The sequence below is a fragment of the Halteromyces radiatus genome (assembly GCF_025201355.1).
Source record: "Halteromyces radiatus strain CBS 162.75 chromosome Unknown BX664scaffold_2, whole genome shotgun sequence".
NCBI classification, from domain to species: domain Eukaryota; kingdom Fungi; phylum Mucoromycota; class Mucoromycetes; order Mucorales; family Cunninghamellaceae; genus Halteromyces; species Halteromyces radiatus.
Window position 1 is genome coordinate 2,058,595 of NW_026251688.1, and position 27,295 is coordinate 2,085,889.

The following is a 27,295-nucleotide window of genomic DNA, read 5'->3' on the forward strand; positions in this document are numbered from 1 at the left end:
TTATTTACGTTTTTTTTTTTTCTCCTCATTTTTCTCCTTTCTTTTGTTCTTTTTTTTTTTTTTTTTTTTTTTTTTACAATATAATGTCACTGAAAGATTTTGAACAAAATAATAACTTGACAGCTGTTCAAGTAGGTAAGTCAACTTTCATTATCAATGAATATATATATATTAATCTATTATTATTATTATTATTAGCTGTACGTATAAGACCACTATCAGATAAAGATCGTTCACAACCAAGGTTTGCTCACGCTACAGAAGACGATGTTCTTCAAGTTCACTCCAATAGTGTTATTGTCTCTCCACCTCATAATAAAAGTTTTACTTTTGATCATGTTTTTGGTCCTCAAACTCAACAAGCTGAAATATTTACAACTTTAGGTCAAAAAAGTATCAACAAATTCGTGCAAGGTAATTAAGTTCATCTTTTTTTTTTTGCCACCCATTACTCCTTTATCTAATACAAACTAAATATATTCCCCTTATTTTATATATATATATATATATAGGTTACAATGTTACTATGCTTGCATATGTAAAATAGAATAAACTTAATTCCAAACTCAACCAAAAGATATATTTTACTCATTATTGTTTTCTATTTAGGGTCAAACTTCTTCAGGAAAAACTTATACAGTAGGAACAGCTCATCATACTGGTCGACAGGACCCTGAACAAGAAGGAATAGTACCTCGCGCCATGGCTCTTTTATTTGATTTGTTACACCAAAATGATATACGACCTACTTCACCAGCAACTTCTATTTCTTCTTCATCTCTTGATAATACAACTAAAGGACGTTTACGACCAGTATCAAGAATATCTTACACATCTTTTAATAACAACAACAACAATAACAATTCAAAATACAAATATTCTGTCAAGGTTGCTTTTGTAGAAATTTACAATGAAGAATTACGTGATTTATTAAATGATGCACCATCCAATGCTCGACCTGCTATTACTATTCGTGAAGATACAAAAGGACAAATCTATTGGACTGGTGTAAAGGAAATGACTGTCAATAATACAGATGACGTTTTAATGTAGGATATATCTACACATATCTATAACAATAGAGTTTATTTATTTATTTTTTTATTTTATTATTTTAATTTAGGTATCTTCAACAAGGAACTCTAAATCGTGCTACTGGATCTACTGATATGAATGAACAATCTTCTCGATCACATGCTATCTTTTCTGTCACTCTTCGACAAGAAAAATGGGTACCTTCATCAAACAACAGTATAACCACTTCTCGTACAGCTAGTCCAACCTCACCCAGATCAAAACCTCGTCCTCTCAGTGCTATGAATTTACGAATGAATGACTCTCCTACAACAGAAGATGGTGAATGGGTCATTACTACTTCAAAACTTCATTTTGTCGACTTGGCTGGTAGTGAAAGAGTAAATCAAAAAAAAAAAAAAATATCATGATATTAAAAATGTTCTAATTATTTATTATTTATATTTTCTTTTTTTTCTTTTTTTTTTTTTTTTTTTTTAGTTGAAACGTACAGCAGCAGAAGGAGATCGACGAAAAGAAGGAATTAATATTAATGGTGGACTTTTGGCCTTGGGAAACGTTATTTCTGCTCTTGGTGATCTTTCCAAAAAAAGTACTCACATCCCTTATCGTGATTCCAAATTAACAAGGTTACTACAAGACTCACTTGGTGGAAGTGCTATGACTCTCATGATTGCATGTGTTAGTCCTATGGAATACAATATATCAGAGACTCTCAATACGCTTCAATATGCCAATCGTGCTCGTAATATTAAAAATCGGATGGAAAAGAATGAAATGGAGGAATGGCTTACAACGGACAATCTGGATCTCTTACGCGCTACCATTACCAAATTGAAAGCTGAACTTCGAAGTAGATCACCATCAACAACAAATCAAACACAATCAAGAGGTGGGAGCAGTTTGGGTTTATCATCTATGCATCGACTTTCGACTGGGGATGCAGATCAGATATATCAAGAACAACAATTATTGATTGGGGATTTACAACGTCAACTAGAAGAAGCAACAACAGAAGCTGTTATTACAAGGGAACGCAATCGAATCATTGAACATCAACTCGAAATGATGATTAATAAAGATGGTGGTGAAAGTTCATCCTCTGGTAACTTTGAACATACAGTAGAACCCATTATTCAAGAATACGAAAAAACTACTGCTGCCTTGGAATCTCAACTCACTTTGTCTCGAGCAGCTTTGACCCACGCCGATTTTCGCATTGAAGAACTTCAAACGTTAACCAGTGAATTGGAACAACGGCATGAGCAAAATCAAGGATATATCGAAGAACTAGAGGGCAAGCTTTTCCATACAGTGAACGACGCAGTACAAGATGAAGAATTGCTTAATGAACTGAAAAATCGAATTATGAAATTCAAGGAATTGGATGACAGCACAGAACTTTATATTCTCGATCTGGAGAAACAACTAGCCAACAATGAAGCAGCGTACGCCGCCAAGTTACAGCAATATCAGCTAAAAGAGACTCAACAGACCGAACATATTAGTCAACTGGAGAAAGAAATAGCAGATTTACGAATACGACCAAATGATGATGGAGAAAAACCACCACCATTGGAAACAGTTTATCTTCAGGAACGCCAGGCATTACATCAACAAATCGAAAAATTACAACAAGAAATATCGGAACTGCGAACCCAATTGGATCAACAACAGAAAACTACTAACAATATACCACTCTATTTTGACAAGGATCATCATCATCAACAACGAAAACAACAAAGCAGCTTTGCAGATGAAGACACATTGCCTATTCCCATACCAATTGTGGACGCCAACCATGAAGCAAGGAAAAGGATGTTCTCAGATGGTAGTCGTTTACCCAACAATAAATCTTCGCTTCTAAAGTCAACTTTAGCTTCTTTGGAACATGTACAATCGGAATATGCAGTTTTGAAGGAACGATATAAGCATTGGACAGTGGCTGGCAACACAACAACCACAATGGATCAGCAATCTTCTCAAGGTAGCAGTATCGGACCGACAATAAGTACAGGTTCAACATCCTCATCATCATCACTGACATCAGCATCATCACAATCATCATCATCAGACAGTATAGGCACGGGAGGAATGACGACAACAACTAGATCTTTACAAATAGCAACTTCAGGAATCAATGATATTACTCTTGAGATATCGGATATTCGACGCAAAGGGGAAATTATGATACAACAATATCGAGCTCAATTACAACGGATTCATGGAGCTATTCAAAGGGTAGAGAAATTGGAAAAATCGACAGCATCTGATGATCAAATATCAACACCATATGCGGACGAACAACGAGAAGCGATCTTGGATTTGGGCCAGCAACTACGTGATCGACAAAACTCACTCCAAGATGCATGTATCCGGTTTGAAACAGAAATGGAAACTGATCTCCAACAATTGGAACAACAACGATATACCACCTTACCACCTTCACCATTGACACAAACCTCAGAAACGATGAACAACGACGTGAATGATGAGAACCAACAGGAAACAGATGATGAAGACAGACAACAACGGATGGATCGCATCATCCAACGAGTAGCCAATGCAACACAGGAAGTTGAAATGCATCGATCCAAAACATACGTACTTCAAACCAAGTTACAAAAGATTGAAGTAGCCTATCATACTCAACAACAACGAAAATCTTCTGCTTCAGATGATCAAGATGGGATTGAACAATTGATGAAGAAAATGGACGCACTCAAACTTCAGTTGGAAACAAGAGAAATTAAATCGATATCTGTTAAGGAAGGATAAGACAAATTTTTTTTTTTTTGGTATCAAGTTGGTTGGTCATTCCTGTCTATTCAATAGTTTGTCTCATGGAATGATTTTTTTATTATTATTATTAATATTATTATTGTTATTGTTATTATTGTTATTATTTAATTATTACTATCCCTTTTTGTCTATTTTATATTACCCTTCCCTTTTTTATTATCATTAATATTAATACTAGTTATATATCTCATACCCTTCTCCCTTCTTTTGTTTTGTAGTCCAACCAAAATATTGTTTCTAGATTTGATTATTATTTTTCTTTGATTTTATTGTTTATACGTACATTGTCAATAAAGATTTATATACATATGTTTATCGCTCATTATTCTTGTCAAATTGTCTACCTTGGTTTATCTCTTATCCCATTCCATTTACAAAGTATAATGAAGATTGACCATTTAAGGTTAGTCTCACTATTATTCTCAACTATTATCATCCACAATAATCATCATATATCATCAACGATTATCGTTCTATCATATCATTTTAATCTCAAATTGATATTACAATGTATTATTATTTCTACCCGAACTTGAGAGCCTATCTCCCGTAGAGTCAAGGAGAGCACTGATGGAGCTTTGAAATGTTCGGCTGGTCATATATGTCAACCCAAAAAAAAAAAAAAAAAAAAAATCCTGCCGGGTTTGTTGGCCCATGGATGATATATGAGGTCTCTCCTAAAGAGAGAGAGAGAGAGAGAGAGAGAGAGAGAAAATGGGTATGACTTTCTCAAGTCTGCCCTCACCCCTTTATCATCATCATCATCATCATCATCATCATACACATACGCACCTGATGAATCATCATGCACTTGGATCATCTACATTACCTTGTGATGATGAGAGGAGTTGATTGATGACGGAATCATGGATCATATATACATATACATTGACGATAATGAATTTCAAATAACATGGTGGTCAATCATTAACAAAAACCAACCGTTCACATTAACCAATAAAAATAATATCCTCAATATTGAGCAGATGCTTGATTGATTTAAAAGAGCTTTATTGATCAATAAAAAAAAAGTAGAAGAAATCAGAATAAAAAAAAAAAAAAGGTATAAAAGAGTAGTGAGTGCGACGGGGGAATAATAAACTACAACTATCTATGAATCCACTCTCTACAGTTCGTTGATTCACAAAAGCAAGGGAATTTGCAAGTCTTGTCAACTTCGTCATTTTGGTCTGAAATTCCAGTATAGTCAAAAGTAAGTTCTTCACCAACAGCGATATCACGTCTTGCAAAAAAGGCCAATCGATGGAAACTTGGATCCATACTATCATAAAATACACCATATACCATCAAGTTCGGTGAACACGAATGATTAAAAAAATGACTTGCATTTCCGCAAATAAAAGAATCAATCACATATTTTTGTAATCCTTCACCATCAGCCAAATCCATGTCGAAAAGATAGGAGAGCCCAAGTTTGTCATATACCTTGCCACGTTTGACACCTTCAGCTTCAGTAATCACTTCACCCAAGTATTGTTCCACAAATGTATTCTGCTTGATAGGAGCCAGGCATCGGACACCCCATCCTTTTTTGGCAGTCTTGAAGATTTCCAAGGGAACTTGTCGACCACGTTGCACGATTCGATTAGGACATCGACCTTCATCACACTGGCATGCCTGTGTACATTCGTAGATAGCACCCTGATAATTGTTTTTTAGAGTCCCTTTGTTACGGTAGGCCGAGTCTTCGTGACAAAACTTGCTATTACGAACTTTGATACATTTCCCCACACATTCACAACCAGAAAGAAAGTCCGGATCAGGTTCGGGTACATCTGAATGCAGTATAAGGTCGTCGATATATACAAAGATTTCTGGGAATACACTACTGTCGTAATCATTACACACATATACTGGAGGGTCCACCTTCAAAAATTGTTGTCTGCCTTCTTTTGGTAAATTCTTCAATTCGTGACCCTTTTCCTATAGAAAGACATTACATGTTCATACAACATTAGATTTCGATCAGTTTCATATTCCCAAAAAAAAAAAAAAAAAAAAAAGATAGATAGATTGGGATAACTTACACTAGCTTTTGATTTTGAATTTTCCAAAGCTGATTGTATGGCTTCCAATTCCATTTCATCTTGAACCACAGCACGAATAGTCCTTCTTCCTACAACAGTCTAAAGATATAATCAACGTATTAGAAGGAGAAGGAAAAAAAAAATAGCTTGATATAGATATATTTATGTGTGTGTTTGTTTTTGATTACCGGAAAGTCAATGATAGATGGGGCTGGAATAACGACAGGAGATAGTTTTTGGCGTTTCTTCTTGGTACCTTCTGTATCATCAATAGGAGTAGATATTGATGTAAAACTGACATCTGAGCTTTCACTGTCCAAATAGGTTGGTGTAGATATAACGGAGGAGAGATCTGATATTGTCGTAGTTGGTGATTCCGCACTTGAGCTACTTTTTCTTCGTTGTTTCTTCTTGTTGGTCTTATTGCTTCTGGATTTTTTTTTCTTGTTGCTCTTGAGAGAAGTAGTGGTAGAAGTGAGATCAGTATCAAAACTTGGAATAGGCTCAACACTAATATCAAAGGCGTCTTTCAATAGGATTTTATCAGTTGTTGTCAAGTCAGCATCAGGATATTGTTGTTGATAGTTGGTCAAGAAAGTTTGTACTAATTCATCGTTGCCCAACAAGTTGGCTTTACATTCCCAGGTATTGTCATACTTGGAGTAACCTTCCCATTCAATAAGATAGTATTCTTCATTCTATTAAAAAAAAAAAAAGAAAGAAAGAAAGAATGAATAAAGCATAAATAAATAAAGTATTACTTTTCTTTATTACGTCAATATAACACCGCCCAGATACTCGTTTGACCTACTCAAAAAAAAAAAGATTAATATTCGTCATAGCAAGAATTGACCTGATCTGACCCAACCAAATCTTTTAGAGAGTATCAAACTAATTATGGTTTTCACTTTTTTTATATTATACTTACATCATATTCGTCTGACATTGGGTATAAAAATAGAGGGGAGAAAACGATACAAAAGGAAGGCGAGAAGTAGACACGGTCAGAAAAACCAACGAAAAAAAAAAAAAAAAAAAAAAGGAAAAAGAAACAAAGAAACAAAAAGAGAGAGAAAGAAAAGAAAGTCCTCATAACCAAAAGATAATTGTAAGGCTCGCGGTACGGACGTCTCGAGTGAAGCTGAGATTAGAATTATATGCGTACTGATTGGCTCAAAATCATGCTCTGTGTTCTCTATGCTACTCCTTTTGTTATCGTTTCTTATAGTTCTTTAGCTTTAGAGACATTGAAACATCATGGTTGTCAAAATCATGCTCAGTTTGTGTGACCCAGAGATCAAAAAAAAAAAAAAAAAGAATCTTCTTGACAGTAATCAGGTACAGTGGAAGTTGAGGTACTCAACCGTAGTACCTATTACACCACTGTTTGACCAACAAAACAAAACCCGACCACAATGCATCCCAAGATCAGATGAAATCCATGAATCCTGTCTCCTGTATAAAACAGGATTTTTTTTTAGACATGGACTATTTTGTAGATATCGTACAGTATATTATAAGACGTATTTATCACGATTTACATTACAGCTAGAAAAAAAAAACTACGTTTTCATCTTTTTTTTTTTTCTCCTTGATATCGAGCATCCAAAAAAAAAAAAAAAAAAAAGCTACATCTACATATCCGGTCTGCCTTTCAAAAAGAGTGATAGTAACTGGTATTTCCGGCTCGCAAAAGTAGGTGGTATGATTGATCAGTTGACTGACGCGATGATGGACATCTGTCTTCATGTGATCATCAGCTTGGTAAGGAGAAAAAAAGTACTTTTATCAGTGAAACAATCTCAATGTCTGATTTAATGGTAACTAACTTCCCGCTTTTTTCTGTCGTCAACGATCTCTTTTTTTTTTTTCGAAGAATTGAAACTCCCCGTACATTTAGCGTGAACATGATTTGAGTTGACATTTTTATTTCATCACACGAACAATTTACAGTAGACGGCAAGACAGGCGATAAAATATGATTAGATGATACTTTTTTTTTGAGAGGAATTTAATCATGGTAGTTGTGTTGAATGGTGATCATCATTGGATGAAGGATGATTGTTGAATTGATTTTTATTTTTTAATTTACTTTGGTAAGATACAAATTGTTATTAAGGCAAGTAAAATAGAATATTTTCCTGCACTGTTCAGTCCAAATTTGATTTAATGATGATGATTTTTGAGCGATTTACAAAAATATAAAAAGGTAATGCGTTCATGTCATACTGTAGCTCAAAAGAAAATGGTTCGATTTTTTCAAATGGCTTTTTCTCCTCATTGAGCAAGCTAACCAATGAAAAGCTATTATCCGTTATTAAGCTACTTTTTAATAGTGCATCTAATGGGCGAAGAATGGAAGTGGCTCATGTTCATTTTACAGTCGTGAAGACAATGGTTCGATTTTTTCAAATGGCTTTTTCTCTATATGGAGCAAGCTAACCGATGAAAAGTCATTATCCGTTGTTAAGCTACTTTTTAGCATTGCAGCCAATGGGAAAGAGAATTTGAAGTTTGGAGGGATGAAAAAAAAATGGGATGGATTTTTTAGTTTTACAGCCAAAATTTTCAAATTCCCCCCAGCCAAGTTTTGGCCTGTAAAACTCAATCATCATGGCATCATCGTGTGCAAAATACACTGTTTGCTAGATCAATCTCTTTTCTTTTTTTTTTTTTTTTTAAAAAAAAAAAAAAAAAAAAAAAAAAAAAAAAAAGAGAAGGACGAGAGGCAGATAAACTACCGGGCCAATAAGAACGAGAAGTAAGGTTGGCATTTTTGCCCCACCCCAAGTGCTCCATCCCAATCATCCTAAGTGTCCCAATCATCCCAATCATCCCAATCATCCCAATCATCCCAATCATCCCAATCATCCCAATCATCCCAATCATCCCAATCATCCCAATCATCCCAATCATCCCAATCATCCCAATCATCCCAATCATCCCAATCATCCCAATCATCCCAATCATCCCAATCATCCCAATCATCCCAATCATCCCAATCATCCCAATCATCCCAATCATCCCAATCATCCCAATCATCCCAATCATCCCAATCATCCCAATCATCCCAATCATCCCAATCATCCCAATCATCCCAATCATCCCAATCATCCCAATCATCCCAATCGTCCCAATCGTCCCAATCGTCCCAATCGTCCCAATCGTCCCAAGTGTCCCAAGTGTCCCAAGTGTCCCAAGTGTCCCAAGTGTCCCAATCATTTCAAGCACTAGTAGTTAAATTTGTTCTTTGCTAATTAAATTTTTTTCTTTATTTTATAAATTTTAACATATATTAACCTATCTGTATTACCATATCTATACTATCCTATGCTATAATACTGATTTATACAAAAAAAAAAAAACACTGTACTTGAATAACGTTCTTAATGCGTGTGATCTCTTGATCGAAAGCGACGTCGAGTTCATTTCTAAGCTGGCGGCGGCTGGGTAGATGAGCACTACGATTGAGATATTGGATAAGATCAACAAAGGTAAGCGATTCCACTTCCAAGAATAGTTGATTAGAGCTGATAATCCATTTGAGTAACTTTTGGTTGAAAACAGTGTTATCGAATGATGACTGGATTCTACAAATTAAAATATAAGTTAGATATGCTTTTTAAACAAAGAAAATGTAGCGTAATGAAAACTGTATACATCCCACATAGTATAAAAGACTACTTGCTGAATAAATTGTTCCCTAGCTCCAGTGTCACCTGCTTTTTTTTTCTTGTCGGTACTGTGTTGAATGGTGTGATTTCAAATGCTTCAACAATAACTTGGTACTTTTTCTGTTCCAGCAGAACACTTCGGTTTTATGAGTGTAAAGGCGGCAGCGTGCTTTTTCTTGTCCCTCTATATTCCAGTTCACTTTTGTAAAGAACTTCCAAGCGAGATTCAATTCCTTTTCTTAGCGATGAGGCAGATGGCTGAAGATGTTGACATGCTTTCTGTTGACATTGCTGACATGGATGAATACTGGGTTCGAGTCTTTGTGAAATCGTTAAGGTTCGCCTCCAAAAAGTTGAAAAAGTCATCAGGAGTATTGTTGAATTGAGATACACTAGTAACTAGAATATAAAATAAAAATATAAGTTCACGTTTTGGTCACCACCTGAAAATATAAAAAACATCTCTACCAATGTTGCCATTTCGTCTTTCTGATTACGTACTTACATGAGAATAGTCGTTTTGAAAGAGTTCTAGTAGTTTTACAATTGTAGAATATAAAAAATCAAGAGTGTTAAAAAAATAAGAAGAAAAAAAAAAGGAAAAGAAGAGAGAAAAAAAACGAAGACAAAAAAAAAAAAAAGACGAACCTTTATTTAAGCATAATTTTCAACTCCGTGATGCGTTACTGCATATCCCATGGGCTCCCATGGGACAGACAGTTTCTCACCCCATCCCACCAGAGAAGAATGTTACACAGTCCCAAGTACCATCCTTAACGAGAACTGGTATGCATGAGTGATTATTTATTTTATTTTTGAAGGATATAGTAGAAAAAAAAAGGGTATTTCTTTTGATATATTGCTGAATCTCCATATTAGTTTGATGATGTGCCTAGGCTTCATGAATATGGCTGATGGGATGATAGCGATACAGTGTGATGATAGATGAATGAGAATTTCGAATCATCATCAAAGGGTTTGCATATTTTACCGATCAAATGGAATATTGTTCAATCATCCGATCATATCACACTACCATATTTACTTTATTATATTGACCATCATGCGTGATCATCCTGTATAGTCTGACCTATTTTTGTATAACGCCTCTCAATCAACAAAACATCATATTCTTTTTTTTTTTATTTTATTCAATTATAACTGGTGCTCAAGACACAAAAAAAAAGAAAACGTTGATTATCCAAGAGATGATCATCATCAGAAATAAGCTCACAAGTCATCATCAACACATCACATTTGGGAGATGAAAGCTAGATATGAAAATTGAGTTGATGAAAGAACAATGGATCACTCTTCTTCCTCCATACTGGATTTAATACAAATTATACATTCATCAGTCTCTGGATTGGGATAGCATGCATATGATGTGTGCACACAGCAAGATCTCGTTCTTTCTTGGTTTATTCAACTATGATTATATTGTATTGAAGTACACTGTATAGACAAAAAAAAAAAAAAGAAATGATGAAACACATTTTTTTTTATTTTATCTCTTTACGAAAGGATGACTGATTACCAAGTGCTCGGTTCCCATAGTGCACAACAATCAGTAGATCACTATACAAAGGTTTTTTTTTTTTTTTGTTTTTACCAGGGATATAAAAGTGCAGGATGAGAGGTTTTAGCTGCTTTTATGGATGATGATTTGCCAATCAACATGGAAGGACAAGAAAAAATCGTTTGTACTCCGGCTACTGATGAAAAATAAAGTTTTATGGTCATTTTTGATGTTTATATGATCAAAAAAAAAAAAGCTTTTACGCGTAGGATGAAAGGTTTGATTTGTAGTTTTGATTCAAATCTATATCAATGTGTCATTATTTATTCAACATAATAAAAAACGAATGAATTCCATATAATGTAAGTTTGATAAAAAAAAAAAAAAAAAAGAAAGAAAGAAAGAAAGGGTACCGCGGAGTTGATTGGGTCAATCTTCAATTCTGTCCAAATTGGGAACGAGAAATTTTTGCTGTGGTTGATGGAGACTCATTTCTTTATAAAAAGAGAAGATCTTTTTTTTTTTATAATTATTTCTTTCTTTCAAATAATCATCGTTTAATTACCTACTCATTATGGTTCGTCTTGGTCTTTCCTCTTTTTCCACTATTGCTTTGGCTGCTGTTTTCTTCCAAGGTTCAGAAGCTCATGTAGAATTCTCTAATGACACTGTCAAGGTAATAATAAATCAAACTATTTTATAGATCATGGATCTGATTCCCTTTTTTTTTTTTTTTGGTCATAGCCTAATACTGTCTTGAATACATCTTTGGTTGTCCCTCATGGTTGTTCTGGTTCAGATACTGTTGGTCTTAGTGTCACTGCACCTGATTCTATCAATATTGGCATCACACCTCAAAATGTTCAAAACTGGGTAAGTGATAACATTCAACAGAAAAAAAAAAAAAAAGGAACATACATTAATAGATCTCTTTTTTTTAAAAAAAAAAAAATAGACGTTAACAGTGAATTATCGTGATTCCAGTAATAAAACAGTGAAGGATTTCTCTTGGACTGGTGGTTATCTTGCTCATGATGGTCGTCAAGAATTTGGTGTAGTTTTAGCTATTCCCCAAGTGGATCTTTCACAACAACCTAATGTCACTGCTCTTTTCCCTACCGTACAAACATGGTAAGGCAAAAAAAAAAAAGATAATTCTATTTGTATATTCTCTTGTTCATGCTCTTTTTTTTTTTTTTTTTTTTTTTTTTTTTTTTTTTTTTTTTTTTTTTTTTTTTTTTTTTTTTTTTTATTGTGGGTCTATAGTTTGAATAGTACTAGCAATTGGACTTCTGATCCTAAAGCCGCTGGATACAATGCGACTCGAGATAAGCCAGCTCCTCAAATCGTGATTACTAACCAAGTCGATGAATCATCTAATGGTCAAGCTACCCCTTCATCCAATCCTTCTAGTGGTGCCATGACATTCTATACTCAAGGATCCACTCTTCCATTGATTGCTGCTGGTATGGCTATTGTGGCTGGTGTCTTATTTTAAATAATCTTCATTCTGGTTCCTTACTCCATATCTTACTTTTTCATATTTTCTGATCTATTCATTATATATAATTATTCATTTTGAAAATAAACAATGTGATGTTCACAATAATAATCATAATAATGGTGGATGATGAGATGATAGTTGATCAATGATGATGGATAATCAGTGATTGACTTTTATAGGCAAAAGGCTGTAAAAGTCGATCCCATTTTTCTTCTCATCCTTTCAAACCTCAAACTCTGTTCATCATTGGACTGCACTGCTAAAAACTATAATAGATAATGGCTTTTCATCAGTTACTTTGCTCCATATCGAGAAAAAAAGCCCTTTCAAAAAGTCAAGCCATTTTTTTTTTTTTTTTGCACTATAACATCAAATGGGGGTAGACATGTACCTCTTTATATTTTTGTAACTTGCTTAGAACTCATCATCATTATACCAAATTTGAACTAGATGTAGATGAAGTTATTCTCTTTTATTTGTCCTAATGACAATTTATACCTTACCTCCCAATGTATAGAGTAAATTAAAAAATAAAAGTCAATTCAGTCATCTCTCATCCAATAGTGATCATCATCCAACAAAATTACCATCATTGGATTCCTCTCAAAAAAGTAGTCAAATATCCTCTAATCTCATTTTATCGCTTATCTTGTCACCTAACGTATCATGATCACCAAAAGCATTTCATCGATTTTTCGAAAAATTGCCTGATGGACCCCTGAGGATTTATTTTTACAGCCAAAGTTTGGCTGAGGAGTTCGAAAATTTTGGCTGTAAAATCCCAAAAAAAAAAAAAAAAAAAAAAAAAAAAAATGGTGAATCCACAGCACTATATAGTAAATCCTATTTTTAAGCTTAAATCTATAATCATACCCTATAAACACCATTAATAAAAGATGTATATATTATCTATGGCTACCTTTTTTGTTAGTGAATCAAGAAGATAGCTTGTCAATCATACGTAGAAAATGGCAAAAAAAGGGTCATCCGGCAGCTATCATAATACGGTATATTCACTTTAAGATTCCTTGAGACTCAAATAAAAGACCTAGTATTTCTCCAATGCTTAAAACAGGAACAAAGATTAGTTATCACTCCATGGATATTGCTCTAACATACTTTTTTTTCTAAACTATTCAGTTAAAAAAAAAAAAAGAAGATACTATTCATCATATATTAACAAAGGATGAAATTCAGTATGTGTGATTTCCATTTTTTTAATGAAGTGAGATGATTACTATAGGTAGGCAGGTAATGCTATTGGTAGGTCGACCCCAAAGGAAAAAAAAAAAAAAAAAAAAGTCACTTCTTCCCGGGTTTTGCTTTGAATATCCCGCCGATTTTTTTTTTTTTATCAACTCTTATATTTTTACTCTTTTGTTTCCTTGTCTATATTTTCAACCCTTTTTTTTTTCTATACTTTATTGTGTGTGTGTGAGTGTGGACCGATTCATTCTTTTCTTATCCTTCTTTTACATCATTTACTACTGCTCATACCAACATGCTTCGTTTATCGTCTTCTCTACTGACATCCAAGAAATTCCTTGTCTCTGCTGGTACGTCAAAAGAAATAACAATAAAAAAAAAAATGTTGGGGATATATTATACGAATATTTACACACGTTTTTCTTTTTTTCTTTTTGGGTGATATTGTTATTACTATTTTTCTTTTGAATGAAATACATGTATTGGCATAGGTATTCACACCACAGCAACGCGTGCAGCTATCACTAGATTCAACTTACCTGCCATGAGTCCTACTATGACTGAAGGCACAATCCATAAATGGCAAAAGAAAGAAGGTAAATGATGATAAAGTTTGATTGATACGAGTGATAGGATGGTAAGGGAGAGAATGCAATGATTAACAATAGGGTATTTGTATAGGGGAATCGTTTGCTGCCGGGGATGTACTTTTGGAACTTGAAACTGACAAAGCTCAAATCGATGTGGAAGCACCTGACGATGGAGTTCTCGCTAAGATTGTGGTAAGCATTAAAAAAAAAAAAAAAGGAAATGGTTATGTTTTTGTGTGAAAAAGGACTGATTCACTTGTATATATCTATTTGGAAATAGCTTGGAGATGGACAGAAAGGTTCCGTGAATTCCTTGATTGCCCTGTTGGCTGAAGAAGGTGATGATATTTCCAATATACAGATACCTGAAGATGATAGCAATACATCATCAGCTCAAGAACAACAAACTATCAAGGAAGAAAAGAAAGGTAATGCAAATAATAATAATAAAAAAAAAAAAGAATCAATAATTATCTCACTCCCTTTTTTTTTTTTTTTCTTTTCTCCTTTCCTGTTTATTTTATTTTATTTAGAAGCAAATGCCTCAGTGACACCAGTTGTTCCTATGGGTCATCATGATTTGGATACAAGTAAACTCAAGAAACCATTGTCACCTGCTGTATTTAGTTTGGTAATGCGACACCATATCAAGGATGTAGGTCAAATCAAGGCATCTGGTCCTGGTGGGCGTATTTTGAAGGGAGATGTACTTGCTCATCTTGGATTGATTGCTCCTCGCCCTGCGCCCAAACCTAGACATTCTGTCGCTCCTCCAAGGGATCAAATTGAAATTGCCAAGGTAAAGGAGAAAAAGGAACGCAAGAATGATTATATATATATATTTATGTCGTTTTATTTTATTTTATATTATATGGAGAGCAGCCTACTGCTCCTGTTGATGATGGGAAAAAATCAATTCAAGACAAGAAGGAAGATACCCCTGTGGTTCCTACATACATTGAACGCCAAGTTAGCATGGATGCATTAATCAATCTTCGCAGCTCGTTAAAAGGTAAGGAAAAAGAATGATCCTGACATTAAAATATACTAACGTGACTCTTTGTTTAGAACAAAGTGGTACAAGAGTCAATCTCAATGATTTGATTAGCAAGGCAGCTGGAAGAGCGCTTCAAGAAGTAAATGATGGCAAGGTATATAATTCCAACCAAAGCGACAAAGGCATTGTGTCACAAACCAAATCATCTGTTTCTACTTATAGTGGTGGTGTATTCAAGTAAAATCAATAAGAATAGAAAATTAAGAAACTTCAAATATTCACTTTTTTTTTTCTAAAAAAAAAAAAATAATAATAATAGGATTTTCCATTTGGCAGCACCTACTTATGATTTTATCACAGATAGTTATGTTGGATCGAAACCTTATACTTTGAATGTAGATAAATTACAACGTATAGGAAAGGTCAAGAAAGAAACCATGGTGGATATCATAGATTATCTTGGAGGACAACAACGATCTTCATCGGCAGTTCGTACGGTCAGTCTGAACAACATTGGATCATCTGATTTATTCAACCAACAACAACAAGGTTACTATGTGAATATGAAATTAGAAGGTGGTGCCCCTGATCAGAAGGCCAAACTGTTTTTGGATCGTTTAGAATATTATGTTAGACACCCTGAAGATTTGATTGTATAGATTAGTCACTTTTTTTTTTTTTGTTTAGTTTTAGTATCACACTTTCTTTTTTGGAATAAAAAAAAATATATTCTTATTATCAATATGATTTTCATTATCTTTAAAGGTTCATCATTAATAATAAAAATAAAAATTTTATGTGTACAATGTATGATGTAATTCTATGATTTCTTTTTTGATTTCAAAACACACAGACATGTTGTAGACCAACTCCTACTCTCACTCCTTAGTCGTCGTATCACTTAATTGTTGTTGTTTTTTTTTTTTTTTGTTATTATTTCAAACTGAAAAAAAAAAACTTGTGATTCATGGATGATCCGCTCATCATTTTGGAACAAAAAAAAAAAAAAAAAAAAAAAAACTCCTTTTCCCAACTAACAAATTTCTTCTCCCTTATACACAATTCAAGTATAAGTACATAATATAAATAACTTTTTTGATTTTTTTTGGTTGTAGATCGGACAAGGAAATATAAAGTGATGCATGAAACTTTAACCCTACTTTCTTGGATTCATCTTTGAGCCCCAAAAAAAGTCAAGTGTCACTAAATATATTTGGGTATATTTTATTGGGGGGAAAAAAATAGACCGAGTTTTGTTTTCTTTTTTTTTTTTTTTTCTTTGTCATTTGGTCCTCCCCCCTTTCCAAACTTGATCATCATCTAAATAAAAAGTAAGTTAGTTAAAAATGTTTTTAGTGTGATTAGAACATAATCAGTCAAGTCAGCCAAGTGAGTCAGTGGAGTACCAACAGTTTCACAGATAGATGAACAACCTTGGGGTACAACTGGCACGTGGGTGGAGAAATGGAATCATGATTACTTTTTTTTTTTTTTCAAAACATGTCTTGTTATCTATTTTAATCATGTCATGTTTGAATTTGATTGTTATTGTTATTTTATCTGTTGAACGTTTATTGGTGGGATGGGTTAGATTCATTTTCGTTCGGATGATTCAAGTGCCGTCGGTAGGGTGCTTACCCAGCCTCCTTCTTTTTTTTTTTTTTAGAGCATTTCTTCTTCCAAAAAAAGAGAAAGAGATTTTCTTAGTTGATGCTCCGCCTAAGTATACACCTTTCTCCTTGGATCGGTCGACGGAGTATAATCATGTCATTTACCCGAGAAGAAAAAAAAAAAAAAAAGTCCTGCATAATCATCATAACCATTTTACATTGGGGGAGCTTGATGTGTAACCTTATTGGATCACCGAAATCTTAAGCTTTTTTGTTGTTGTACTGCAACTCACGTGGAATCGATTTTTTTTTTTTTAGGTAACTTGATGAATTGTCGATCAACATGGCATGAAAATCATTGGTGATTAGTTTTCTCTTGGCGACGTTTGTCTGACTTGGGATTCTAAATCATTCATCATCCATAGTATTCATGATACGATGAAACAAGTCCGAAACTAAGTGATGATTTGTAGAAGGCACGAAAAAAAAAAAAAAAACATAACAGCAGGTTTATTAAAAACTTGGTTGACATTCTCATCTTGTTTTCCCCTGTCCTCTATTTTCTCCCTTTCAAGAGGAGGATGATTAAAAATGGAGATGGATAAATAGAAGGAGAGGACCAACCAAAAGAAAGAGCGCGCCCTAATTGCTTTATTTGGGTGTCATCATCATCATTCCTTTTTTTCAAAGATCCATCAATGCGGGCGTAAAAATGAAACTCATCCTAATGGGGAAATCTTCTTTCCTTCTTTTCATCATCATACTCCCCCCAAAAAAAAAAGGAAGCTCAGTTCTTTTGCAACACCTGTACGGAGATGTAAAATTCATGATTATCCTTTTGCGTGTAAAACTGTGTGTCTATGTGTGTGTGTTTGTGTCTCTGTTTTGATATGCCGCTCGTGATTTGACAGGTGCGAAATGAGAACCCAGCTTTTATTACACATTCGTTTTAGCATAAAAAAAAAAAACATTCCGTTTGTTCTTTTTCATAGTCATCTTCTAGTTAATTCGCCGCCATGATTCATAAAAAAAAAAAAATTGATCGGTTTTTTTTTTTGTATATACAAAATGTAGAATGTTTTATTATGCAGAGAATAAGACTATATAAGTATGAAATGAATGATTGTATGTACTATGGATGGATAGATAGATGGATTGTATGTTGCATGTATGTATGTATATATGTATGTATAAAAAAAAAAAAGAAGATGATCACAAAGAAAAAACTTGATATGCAAAAAAAAAAAAAGTAAGGGGGTGGGGTGGGAGAGAAAGACAAAAAGGAAGAGATTCCCCCTTTCCATTTTCATCATCGTTTTCCCCCCCCCAAAAAAAAAAAATAATAATAACTAACTAGTATGAATAATAAAAAGGGAAATATATATATATAAAAAAAAAGGTCAGGTGGGACACATCACTTAATCAATTTCCAAACATTGTACCCTTGTTGCCAGTAAAGAAGTAGAGTAATGAGGTGCAGCACCAGAAGCCGATAAAGCCGAAGTTGACATTGAAGAACCAATACGATGACGTGAAGAAGCCAAAGCAGAAGATGAAGAAGACCAGCTTAAAATAGGACGACAGCAATCATTGATCGTGGATGTAGTAATGTTATTCATGACAGATGTTGATAATGATGATGGTAATATCGGAGGATAGTCATGGCTGGTATATGTAGGCGTTGGATAAGATGAATGATGTAAGGAATCCATCATAGGAATGGGTTGAAATGATTCTGGTGGTGTATAAGGCATCATTTTAGTAGGATGATAGTTTGATCGTTTCTTGTTGCTTTGATGATGATCATCCACAATATCATGATAGGATCGTTTCAAATTAGGAGTAGAAACAGAAGGTGTAGGTGGCATAAATGGTGTAATCGGTTTATATACTTGTTGTGATGATAATAATAATGATGAAGATGGTGATGATGTTATAGTAGTTGTTTTTGTTGTTGATGTTGGTGATGATGAACGATCAGAAAAAGAGATTGGTACTTTGATAGATCTGGGTTGTAATATCATATTATTTGTTGGAATCCATTGTTGACATTGTTGAACCCATTGAAAAAAGTGATCATGACGTAGATGAATATTATAATGTAATGCTGATAAAAATTCCATTTCCATAATGTTCAATTCCAAAACAGGGATACTAGATACTTCTGACCATGTCTATGATTAATTAAAAAAAATATATATAAGTTATAAATAATTAATAATGTTTTTTTTTTATTTTTCTTTTACCTTGTTTGTAAATGTATTGTCATCTAAATATTTATTTGCCAAAACAAGAGCAGTGGTGAATAGTCGGACTTCAGAACCAATAGAAGCATGAATATAAGGATAAGCAGACCGTAATCGATGAATATAATATAATCCAAGTACAACACAAGCACAAGAGATTTGAGTTGCTTTAATTATTTTTTGACAAAATTGTTTAAATGCGATGGTTCGTTTCATAGGTTGTTGTTGTTTGATAGGTCCCCATATGGCTGGTACAGCTAAAGCACAAAAATCCGCTAATTGAGTTGTATTGGTGCAGGTAAGAATGGATGATGGATTCATTGTAAAGGAGATGGTATAAATATATAAATATATATATTTTTATTTATATAATAATAAAAATATATATATCAAATCTATTATATACAAAAAAAAAAAATGAAAAGAATGAAAAGAAGAAAGAAAAGAAACTAAAAAAAAAAAAAAGAAAGAAATTATTGACTTGTGTGTTTTTATATTTATACTCAAAATGACTTTAAAGTTCAGTTTCCTAAATTGGACAAGTACTGGAAATCCCTTTTTTTTCACTTTGTTCTTCCACACTTTCCCTCTTCTCTTCCATCCCCCCCCCAAAAAAAAAAAAAAACTTTTTTTTTTTTTGACTTTCTCTACTTTCTTCTCCCCCCAAGGTCTCGGAACTTTTTTTCATTGTCCTCAATCTTTTTTGTGTAATCCTTAAAGTTCTCCGCCCAAAAAAGTCCCTAAACTTCTTTTCTAGTCCCTTCTTCACTCCCCCCTTTTCTCTGTCTCTTTTTCTTTTTTTTCTCTCTCTCCTTCTCCCTAAAGAGTTTAGATTCATCATCATCCTTTGTCTTCATTATCATCTTCACATACTCACGCTCAATAAACCACGCCCAATTGTGTACTACCACAATGTAAATAATTTCTTTTTAGCCCAAGTAAAAATGAACTTTGTATTTTTATTGACAACAAAAAAAAAAAATTTACTATCCTGACAGTTCTGGCCAAAAAAAAAAAAAAATCTCATTGTGTTTGATTTTGGTAATCATCCTTTTCAGATTACAACACCAACTACATGATGATGATGATCACCCTTGATGAAAAAAGAGAGAGGGGGGGAGGACGCCACGCCTTTTTTCAACAAATCTTGTTCGTTTCACAACAACCATGCATTTGAATTGTGTTTCAGGAGTCTTGGTTTTTTTTTTTTTTTTTTTCTTAGGAGGATTACCATTTTAACAATGATTCCAAATTAAACATTAACGTTCCTTTCTCCCCTTTCTTGTATGTGATGTTTTTCCTGTATGTTTGGAATGCATCGGCTCAAATAAAGAAAACATACGATGGAAATAAAAGGAGAAACTCTTTCTTCTGACTATTTGCATGATCACTCTTTTCAAATCCCGTTCCATGCTTTCTTTTTATACTTTTTTTTTTTTTTTTTGCTTTGACCTTCTTGCTCATCTTTTGAATGAGAATCATTCGTCCTCCGTCGGAATTATCTTCCTTTTTTTTTTTTCTTTTCTTAATCTTTTTTTTTTTCCCTCTCTCCTTTTACTGTCACATAACAATATACAGACATATATATATATCTCCCTTTATTAAAATATAAATAAAGAATGGAGGAAAAGATCAACTTGACTGTTTATCTTTCCATTTTGAAACAACCCCTGTTTATCTCTATAACTCACTCTGATTCTTTTCAAACATTGGCTGAAGAACTTTGTCAACAATACCACTTACCTCCTTATTATACCATTCCTCTTCTTTCTTCAATTACCTCAGCATATACTCAGGCTCTTCTCGTTAATACTCCTTCTTCTACTTCTCCTATATCATCAAATGCTCGACAACGCTTTACTCATGCTTATCAAACCAACACACTTCAATATTACAATAAAGACGAAGAGGTAATAAAAAAAACAAAAGGGGTGACTATATCATCATATTTGCTTTTTTTTTTTTTCTCTCTCAATAGGATGTCTTTCCTCGTGCCTTTTATACTCTAGTCAAGTGTCCTATATCTTCCATCTTTGATGCTTTATTGGAATTGGATCAAAATTATACTTTGATGATGAACGAACTTCTCTCTGAACATCATAATGCTCTTGTTGTTATGCAAACTAGGTATTAAAAAAAAAAGACGAAAATGAAAATCAATGTTTCGAATGACTCAACTCTTATACTTTGTATATATATACCATATAGACAGGCTCAAGAAATGGAAGGACCTCAGTTACAGAATCGAACTCATTTATTTGCTAAACACGTTGAGGAAATGGAAATTATGCAGGCTACATTCGCATCTGATGTCTTACAAACTCAAACTTCTCAACGTCAATATTATCGCGACTTTGTCATGGAATTATATCGTGAATATCAATTACGTACAGATGTGACAATACCTGACGATGCATCATCATTATCGAAATCATCTGCATCACTAGTGGACGGGAAAGATTTGGTGGCTACAGCAGCCAGTCGAACTTGGAGAAAAGAACCAGAATCATCTTCTTCATCGATTTCGAGTACAACAACGACAACAACTGGAAGACAGCGTCAAAATTCAACCACTAGTTTTACAAGTCGACTTTCTCAACAATCTTTCTCTAGTGAATCTTGGAAACGTACTTCAATGGGACCAGAAGATCTAGCTAGACAGAAAACCATCCAAGATATACAAGAAATGGGGTTTACAAAAGAACAAGCTGAAGCTGCCATTACTTTGACAAATGGTCTCAATCTAGAAAGGGCTATCAATCTCTTAGTGGAGTCACCTCATCAAATAGAACAACAAATGCAACAACAACATCAGAACAAAAAAAGATCAGCTTCTTTTACTTCTATTAGCAATCATCCTAGTTCAACCTCTTCTACTTCATCCTTACATCAACGCCAGGATTCTTGGAATGATACAAAACCTAACTTCCGTCGTCATTCTTTACAAAAACCACCAGGTTCATCATCGTCATCTTCTTCTTTACAACAAACAACAAAACAATTATCTTCCATCTCATCCTCCAACGCTGGGAAAAGTTGGAATCCAATCTCATTTTTACAACAACAAAAACAAGCCATGGAAAATACAAATCTTAGCTCTGTTCGGAAACTAGGTGGATGGCTGGGCAAGGCAATGGAGAATTTAGGAATTGAACATGATGAAAAGTAAGTTTTCTTTTTTTTTTTTTTTTTGGTACTACTATTTCTATACAGCATTACTCACTTTATTTATTTTATTTTTTTTTTTCATAGTGACTCACCATTTGGGAATACGCATGGTGGAAATACATCACAGTTGGTGGAATCATTCACAATCACTCTGGGAACAGCACAAATCAAAACAAGTCATAATCTACGACTCATGGTGGCAGATGTAGCTGCAGATTTGATGGACCCTTTACCTTTTGATGAACAACGAGAATTAGGCTACAAAGCACAGACAGCAATGCGTTTATATACAAGTCAACTATCAGCCATGGTGGTTTTGGTGGAAAAGAAGGAATTGATCCAGCGTACTGGGGAACTTGACGAACAAACATTGGATTGGCGACTTTACAAAACAGGAAAAGGGAGCAATCATGCTTTATTCGAACGCACTGGACGGTCGACCGAATTTCATTTCCCAACTCTCGAATCTCAACTGGACATCATTGAAAACGACCTACAACAACGACCAGAATTAATTGAAGAAGGTACCTACTTTATTACCAAGCATTCCAATCTGCCGTTACATCAAATAGTATTCCATTTGATCATTGATGGTGATGGTAAGACGATATATATATATATATCTTAATTTGAATTAACTCATTTATTTTTTGTTTCCTTCTCATATACTTTTTATCTATAGCTATTCCAAACACGGATTTATCTAGTCGACATCCACTGATGATTGGACTTCGAAATATCTTACGATTGACTAGTCGCTATGATGTTAATTCCTTATCTTTACCATTAATCATGTTACCTGACAGATACTTGGATCAACCTGAACACTATATGCCGGCTACAATGGATCAACCTCCTCAAATTCATACAAACTGGTTATCAAAACGAAGCGAAACTCTCATGAAGACAGTCAAGGGATATCTGATGGAAGCCTCTAGAGGAAAACAATCAAATCACAATGAAATGCATCAACGAGCTGACAGTAGTGCATTTGGAGGTTCTGGTTTACGCAATATCGAATTCTTCATTCCAATGCAACAAAGTGTTTATGTAGCTGATCCTCTCACCACTCCTACTACGTCAATAATGCCAATAACAACAACGCAATCAATAACTGCAACAACATCATTGCCCACTTCGCCAACCAATATGCATACTCCACCATTTCCTCCTCCTCATTCATCATCATCATCATCCATTGCCTCCTTGTCCATCAACAGCAATAATAACAACAATAACACAAGCACTGCAACAACCAACATATCTATGCATTCATTTGGAAATGGTGCCACCATCCATACAAATAACAACATGATGACAAATGCTGGTTCTTCTTCATCTTCTTTACCATCCACACCTACCGGGACTCATTATCCTCACTATACAAGAATGCCGACACCTCAGGTGGAACAAGTGTTTCAACAGTTACGTACTTTACTTGTCAATATATTTAGAACTAGTTGATCTAGAAGTTTAAAATGACACTTTTTTTATTATTATTTATTATTTACAAAATAAAAGAGGGAGTGTTGAACACGCGGAAAAAGAAAAATATGCATGCATCTACCATGTTTTTTATTTGTTGTTTATTTAGTATATATTGGGTAATATTTGATTTGTTGATTTTGTTTATCAAGTGGAAACTTGTTTGAATAAAGAAAATCAAGAATGAAAAAAAAAAAAAAAAAAAAAACTTTATTCAAACGAAAATGATAATTGGTTGTATAAAATAAAATAAAATAAATAAAAAAAAATAAAATGATATATACTAAACAAGGGAGTAAAAAAAAAAAAAAAAAGGATCTAAAGGTTTCCACTAAATAACATTTCAATAGCAGCATTGACATTTCCACCTGTGGCCTGTAAAGCTTGAATATTCTTGGCAGCATCCCAAAATCCCATTTCATTCAATTGCTGTAATTGAACTTGAAATCGTTCTTCAGGAGATCTTGTATCAGTCGGTTGAGAAGGAACACCACCCATACCACCAAAAAGAGAAGCTAAATTTTGTTGTACTTGAGGATCCGTCATTCCAGCACCACCTCCTAACATAGCAAATGGATTAAAAGCTGGTTGTTGTTGTTGTTGTTGTTGTTGTTGATCATTATTATTGTTGTTATTGGGAATACCACCACCAAATCCCATAGATTGAGCATATTGTTGCATGGCAGCCATTTGTCGAAGGTATTCAGGATTGCTAAGCATTTGACGGAATTCAGGTGATTGTAACATGGTACGTACTTGAGGTCCCATAGCAGATAATTGAGGATTGCTAGCAATAATTGAGTCCAATACAGAAGGGTTTTGTAATAAAGTAGACATATATTGTGTAAACGCTGGATTTTGCATCATTTGATTCATCATATTAACATCAGGTGCTCCACCAAAACTATTACCCATCGCTCCAGCACCAAATCCACTACCGAACATACCGAAAGGATTGTTCATATTGTTATTGTTGTTGTTGTTGTTGTTGTTTTCAGTACCCATACTTCCCATACCTCCAAGTAAACTGGCAAAAGGATTTGCGGCTGGTGCTGCTGCATTAGAAGTAGGTGTATTTGTGGTTCCTGCTGTTGTTGTTGTTGTTGTTGTTGTTGGCTGTGAACTAGCAGATGTCGTAGTATTGTTTGAAGTAGTTGTACGAGCTAATAAAGAAATAACAATCATGAAATAAGCCTTTCCTATTTATCATCTTTTCTTTTTTTTTTTACATCCCCATCAATTATTATTATTATTACCTGTTCCACCAGGTTGAGCACCTTTAACCATATGTACAGTATTCCCTTCAGCCAGTTTACAATCAGCAAGCGTATCAGGATCTTTGAGAACACGACCAGAATAAATCAAACGTTGACGTTCTGCAGGAATATCGGCTTGTTCAGCAATAGCATTTTTGAGATCAAGGACTGTCTTGCTAGTATCAATGTTGATGACAAACTTTTTATCGCTAGATGATTTCACGTTAATATTAATGCTGGACATGATGACGACGTGAGGAAAAAAATAAAAAAAAAAAGGAGGTAGTGATGGACGGTAAGAGGGAGATAAGCGTCTATAATTTATGTATATATAAAAATAAAAATAAAGAAGCTTAAAGAAAGTCAGAGAAAATAAGGAAAGAAAATAAAAAAATAAAAATAAAAAAATCAAATTACGTAGATTTGCGGGTTCAAAATTTTTATCCGCACCTATAAAAGGATCGCTACGCAAGCATCAACCTAAAAAAGATAATGGCACTGTTCAGTCTTTACGTCTCCTTCCTTTTTTATGCCATCCATAATATGTTTAAGTTTATATCTTTGCTTCAATGATGAATCAATAGGTTTTATGTTACTTTTTTTTTGATCATATAGAGAGAGAATATAGAAAAATAGAAAAAAAGCGAAACACGGTGATTCCATATAGGTTCAAAGAAGTCCGTAACAAGTATATTACACGAGAAGATATTGATAGAATGAGTTTGATTTCTTTATTGTATTGGCAAAAAAAAAAAAAAAGGTGGAATAGAAAGAGTACATGTATATATAATATAAAATCAAATGCTGTAACGGAAATGTGTTCTAAAATATGTCGATTGAGTCTAATACTACTACTATTAACTATGATGCTATCCTATTTTTTGGCTTTTTTCTCCTTCTTTTTCTTCTTCTTATCATTGTCATCGTCATCTACCTTGTGCTTTTTTCGTTTCTTATCTGTATGTTGTTGGTCATCCTTCTTGATATCCTTATTGATAATTTGATTGGGTTCCACATCTTCAGGTTCACAAGTATCGAATCCATAGGGTTTGAATCGCATTTTTAAACCTTCTGGATGTTGTCGCTTTGTCACGGGACTATCACGAATAGATTCTGCAAGTTGGGTACCATCAGGAATTGTCACTTCTTCATCCAAAATCAAACATTGAGTGAATCGAGTGGGTGCTACAAATGGAAAAATCATGATAAATAATTTTTGTTTCAAATAAAATTAATTCTTCTTACCAAATACCATTTTGCCTTGATCAGAAGGAACTAAACAAGAAAAACCAAACATTTCTTGTCCACTCACTCCCACATCAGATGCCAAAGATGTTCCTTCTGGTACACGATACATTGTAAATTTTTCATTGTCGTTTAATTCTAATTTACTAACAGGTTTTCCAGGTGTCTTGGATAACTTGATCTTCATTGATGTCAAACTTTCAGCTGATACCTAAAAAAAAAAAAAAAAAAAAAAAAAAAAAAGGTTTAGATCTTGTTTGATCTCTTTCGTATTGATTGAGTTTTTTTTTTTTTTTTTTTTTTTTTTTTTTTTTACCTCTTCTGGCACTCGGATTAACCAAAGTTCTTTATCGTCGTCATTATTGATAGCTTCAAAATCATAAATAGTTGATTGCTGTTGTTCAGAGTTCAATTCTGTAAATCCTTCCGGTAATCTATCATAAAAAAAAAACGTGATGAGTGGCTTGAATAGAATAAATCATGTTGATATTATTGAATAGTTCATTAAATGGATAGTTCACTTACAGAGTATCAATATCATATGGCATTGTGTGCGTTGTCCTGGTTTCTATTATAAACAAACGAAAGAAGAATAGGAGTTTACAATTTTTTTTTTTTCAAGTCAATAACATAACCTCCCAAAACGAATAGAGGTTACCTAAAAAAAAAAAAAAAAAAAAAAAAAAAAAAAGAAAAAAAAAATTTGAGACCAATTCTTACTCAATTCCTTTTTTTGGTTTAATCCTTTCCGCAGAAAAAAAGTCACGTCGGATTTTGATTTTAATGGACTCTCCAAAAAGTATAAAAAGGCGGTCTACTTTGAAAACTCGATGAAACCTTATCCTCTCAGGCCTTTTGGCTAAGATCAAGTGTAGTATCTGTTCTTTATAGTTTAACAACTATAATGCTG

The 27,295-nt window shown here is 33.8% G+C and overlaps 9 protein-coding genes across 9 annotated transcripts; 4 read left to right on the top strand and 5 right to left on the bottom strand.

The window, feature by feature from the left end:
- The first annotated feature begins 63 nt into the window (after window positions 1–63).
- On the top strand, window positions 64–4,156 carry BX664DRAFT_325199 (P-loop containing nucleoside triphosphate hydrolase protein). The gene is made up of 6 exons (XM_051543974.1): window positions 64–135; window positions 199–414; window positions 513–538; window positions 610–1,049; window positions 1,124–1,415; window positions 1,516–4,156. Exons 1-6 carry the CDS (start codon window positions 84–86, stop codon window positions 3,811–3,813), a joined length of 3,324 nt encoding a protein of 1,107 aa, XP_051403158.1. The 5' UTR covers window positions 64–83; the 3' UTR covers window positions 3,814–4,156.
- Window positions 4,157–4,676: 520 nt separating this feature from the next.
- Window positions 4,677–6,904, bottom strand: BX664DRAFT_275332 (uncharacterized protein). Its single transcript, XM_051541278.1, has 5 exons — window positions 6,814–6,904; window positions 6,660–6,692; window positions 6,074–6,583; window positions 5,886–5,984; window positions 4,677–5,781 (listed from the first exon to the last, which is right to left on the bottom strand). The coding sequence occupies exons 1-5, from the start codon at window positions 6,829–6,831 to the stop codon at window positions 4,945–4,947; spliced, it is 1,497 nt and encodes a 498-aa protein (XP_051403159.1). The 5' UTR covers window positions 6,832–6,904; the 3' UTR covers window positions 4,677–4,944.
- Window positions 6,905–11,545: 4,641 nt separating this feature from the next.
- BX664DRAFT_356226 (uncharacterized protein) lies at window positions 11,546–12,695 on the top strand. Its single transcript, XM_051547869.1, has 4 exons — window positions 11,546–11,754; window positions 11,823–11,951; window positions 12,034–12,209; window positions 12,345–12,695. Exons 1-4 carry the CDS (start codon window positions 11,653–11,655, stop codon window positions 12,574–12,576), a joined length of 639 nt encoding a protein of 212 aa, XP_051403160.1. The 5' UTR covers window positions 11,546–11,652; the 3' UTR covers window positions 12,577–12,695.
- A 1,261-nt stretch (window positions 12,696–13,956) lies between these two features.
- BX664DRAFT_325207 (uncharacterized protein) lies at window positions 13,957–16,122 on the top strand. Its single transcript, XM_051543975.1, has 8 exons — window positions 13,957–14,138; window positions 14,280–14,384; window positions 14,470–14,570; window positions 14,659–14,806; window positions 14,912–15,177; window positions 15,261–15,390; window positions 15,447–15,612; window positions 15,695–16,122. Exons 1-8 carry the CDS (start codon window positions 14,084–14,086, stop codon window positions 16,032–16,034), a joined length of 1,311 nt encoding a protein of 436 aa, XP_051403161.1. The 5' UTR covers window positions 13,957–14,083; the 3' UTR covers window positions 16,035–16,122.
- Window positions 16,123–18,223: 2,101 nt separating this feature from the next.
- On the bottom strand, window positions 18,224–19,681 carry BX664DRAFT_383299 (cyclin-domain-containing protein). Its single transcript, XM_051549106.1, has 2 exons — window positions 19,232–19,681; window positions 18,224–19,159 (listed from the first exon to the last, which is right to left on the bottom strand). The coding sequence occupies exons 1-2, from the start codon at window positions 19,550–19,552 to the stop codon at window positions 18,404–18,406; spliced, it is 1,077 nt and encodes a 358-aa protein (XP_051403162.1). The 5' UTR covers window positions 19,553–19,681; the 3' UTR covers window positions 18,224–18,403.
- Window positions 19,682–20,711: 1,030 nt separating this feature from the next.
- On the top strand, window positions 20,712–23,951 carry BX664DRAFT_325210 (uncharacterized protein). The gene is made up of 5 exons (XM_051543976.1): window positions 20,712–21,141; window positions 21,210–21,358; window positions 21,440–22,396; window positions 22,484–22,998; window positions 23,082–23,951. Exons 1-5 carry the CDS (start codon window positions 20,851–20,853, stop codon window positions 23,861–23,863), a joined length of 2,694 nt encoding a protein of 897 aa, XP_051403163.1. The 5' UTR covers window positions 20,712–20,850; the 3' UTR covers window positions 23,864–23,951.
- A 133-nt stretch (window positions 23,952–24,084) lies between these two features.
- BX664DRAFT_325211 (uncharacterized protein) lies at window positions 24,085–24,973 on the bottom strand. The gene has a single exon (XM_051543977.1). It carries the CDS (start codon window positions 24,896–24,898, stop codon window positions 24,203–24,205), a length of 696 nt encoding a protein of 231 aa, XP_051403164.1. The 5' UTR covers window positions 24,899–24,973; the 3' UTR covers window positions 24,085–24,202.
- On the bottom strand, window positions 24,842–25,534 carry BX664DRAFT_325212 (ubiquitin-related domain-containing protein; the record flags this gene model as incomplete). The annotated part of the gene is made up of 1 exon (XM_051543978.1): window positions 24,842–25,534. A coding segment is annotated over exon 1 (260 nt), but the record flags the coding sequence as incomplete, so codon positions are not given.
- Window positions 25,535–25,816: 282 nt separating this feature from the next.
- BX664DRAFT_383302 (DNA-directed RNA polymerase I, subunit RPA34.5) lies at window positions 25,817–27,039 on the bottom strand. Its single transcript, XM_051549107.1, has 4 exons — window positions 26,911–27,039; window positions 26,702–26,819; window positions 26,386–26,596; window positions 25,817–26,325 (listed from the first exon to the last, which is right to left on the bottom strand). Exons 1-4 carry the CDS (start codon window positions 26,931–26,933, stop codon window positions 26,015–26,017), a joined length of 663 nt encoding a protein of 220 aa, XP_051403166.1. The 5' UTR covers window positions 26,934–27,039; the 3' UTR covers window positions 25,817–26,014.
- Between the last annotated feature and the right edge of the window lie 256 nt (window positions 27,040–27,295).

Coding starts and splice junctions, on each gene's coding strand:
- BX664DRAFT_383302 (XM_051549107.1), bottom strand. CDS start 26,933: ATGCCATATGATATTGATACTCT. Junction 26,597..26,701: donor TAATCCGAGTGCCAGAAGAG/GTAAAAAAAAAA, acceptor TTTTTTTTTTAG/GTATCAGCTGAAAGTTTGAC. Junction 26,326..26,385: donor TCAAGGCAAAATGGTATTTG/GTAAGAAGAATT, acceptor TTCCATTTGTAG/CACCCACTCGATTCACTCAA.
- BX664DRAFT_325210 (XM_051543976.1), top strand. CDS start 20,851: ATGGAGGAAAAGATCAACTTGACTGTTTATCTTTCCATTTTGAAACAA. Junction 21,142..21,209: donor ATTACAATAAAGACGAAGAG/GTAATAAAAAAA, acceptor CTCTCTCAATAG/GATGTCTTTCCTCGTGCCTT. Junction 21,359..21,439: donor CTTGTTGTTATGCAAACTAG/GTATTAAAAAAA, acceptor TATACCATATAG/ACAGGCTCAAGAAATGGAAG.
- BX664DRAFT_325207 (XM_051543975.1), top strand. CDS start 14,084: ATGCTTCGTTTATCGTCTTCTCTACTGACATCCAAGAAATTCCTTGTC. Junction 14,571..14,658: donor GAGTTCTCGCTAAGATTGTG/GTAAGCATTAAA, acceptor ATTTGGAAATAG/CTTGGAGATGGACAGAAAGG. Junction 15,178..15,260: donor ATCAAATTGAAATTGCCAAG/GTAAAGGAGAAA, acceptor TATGGAGAGCAG/CCTACTGCTCCTGTTGATGA.
- BX664DRAFT_275332 (XM_051541278.1), bottom strand. Junction 6,584..6,659: donor CTGGGCGGTGTTATATTGAC/GTAATAAAGAAA, acceptor TTTTTTTAATAG/AATGAAGAATACTATCTTAT. Junction 5,782..5,885: donor ATTCAAAATCAAAAGCTAGT/GTAAGTTATCCC, acceptor GTCTTTCTATAG/GAAAAGGGTCACGAATTGAA.
- BX664DRAFT_325199 (XM_051543974.1), top strand. CDS start 84: ATGTCACTGAAAGATTTTGAACAAAATAATAACTTGACAGCTGTTCAA. Junction 539..609: donor ATGTTACTATGCTTGCATAT/GTAAAATAGAAT, acceptor TTTTCTATTTAG/GGTCAAACTTCTTCAGGAAA. Junction 1,416..1,515: donor ACTTGGCTGGTAGTGAAAGA/GTAAATCAAAAA, acceptor TTTTTTTTTTAG/TTGAAACGTACAGCAGCAGA.
- BX664DRAFT_383299 (XM_051549106.1), bottom strand. CDS start 19,552: ATGAATCCATCATCCATTCTTACCTGCACCAATACAACTCAATTAGCG. Junction 19,160..19,231: donor ACAATACATTTACAAACAAG/GTAAAAGAAAAA, acceptor AATTAATCATAG/ACATGGTCAGAAGTATCTAG.
- BX664DRAFT_356226 (XM_051547869.1), top strand. CDS start 11,653: ATGGTTCGTCTTGGTCTTTCCTCTTTTTCCACTATTGCTTTGGCTGCT. Junction 11,952..12,033: donor CTCAAAATGTTCAAAACTGG/GTAAGTGATAAC, acceptor AAAAAAAAATAG/ACGTTAACAGTGAATTATCG. Junction 12,210..12,344: donor TTCCCTACCGTACAAACATG/GTAAGGCAAAAA, acceptor GTGGGTCTATAG/TTTGAATAGTACTAGCAATT.
- BX664DRAFT_325211 (XM_051543977.1), bottom strand. CDS start 24,898: ATGGGAAGTATGGGTACTGAAAACAACAACAACAACAACAACAATAAC.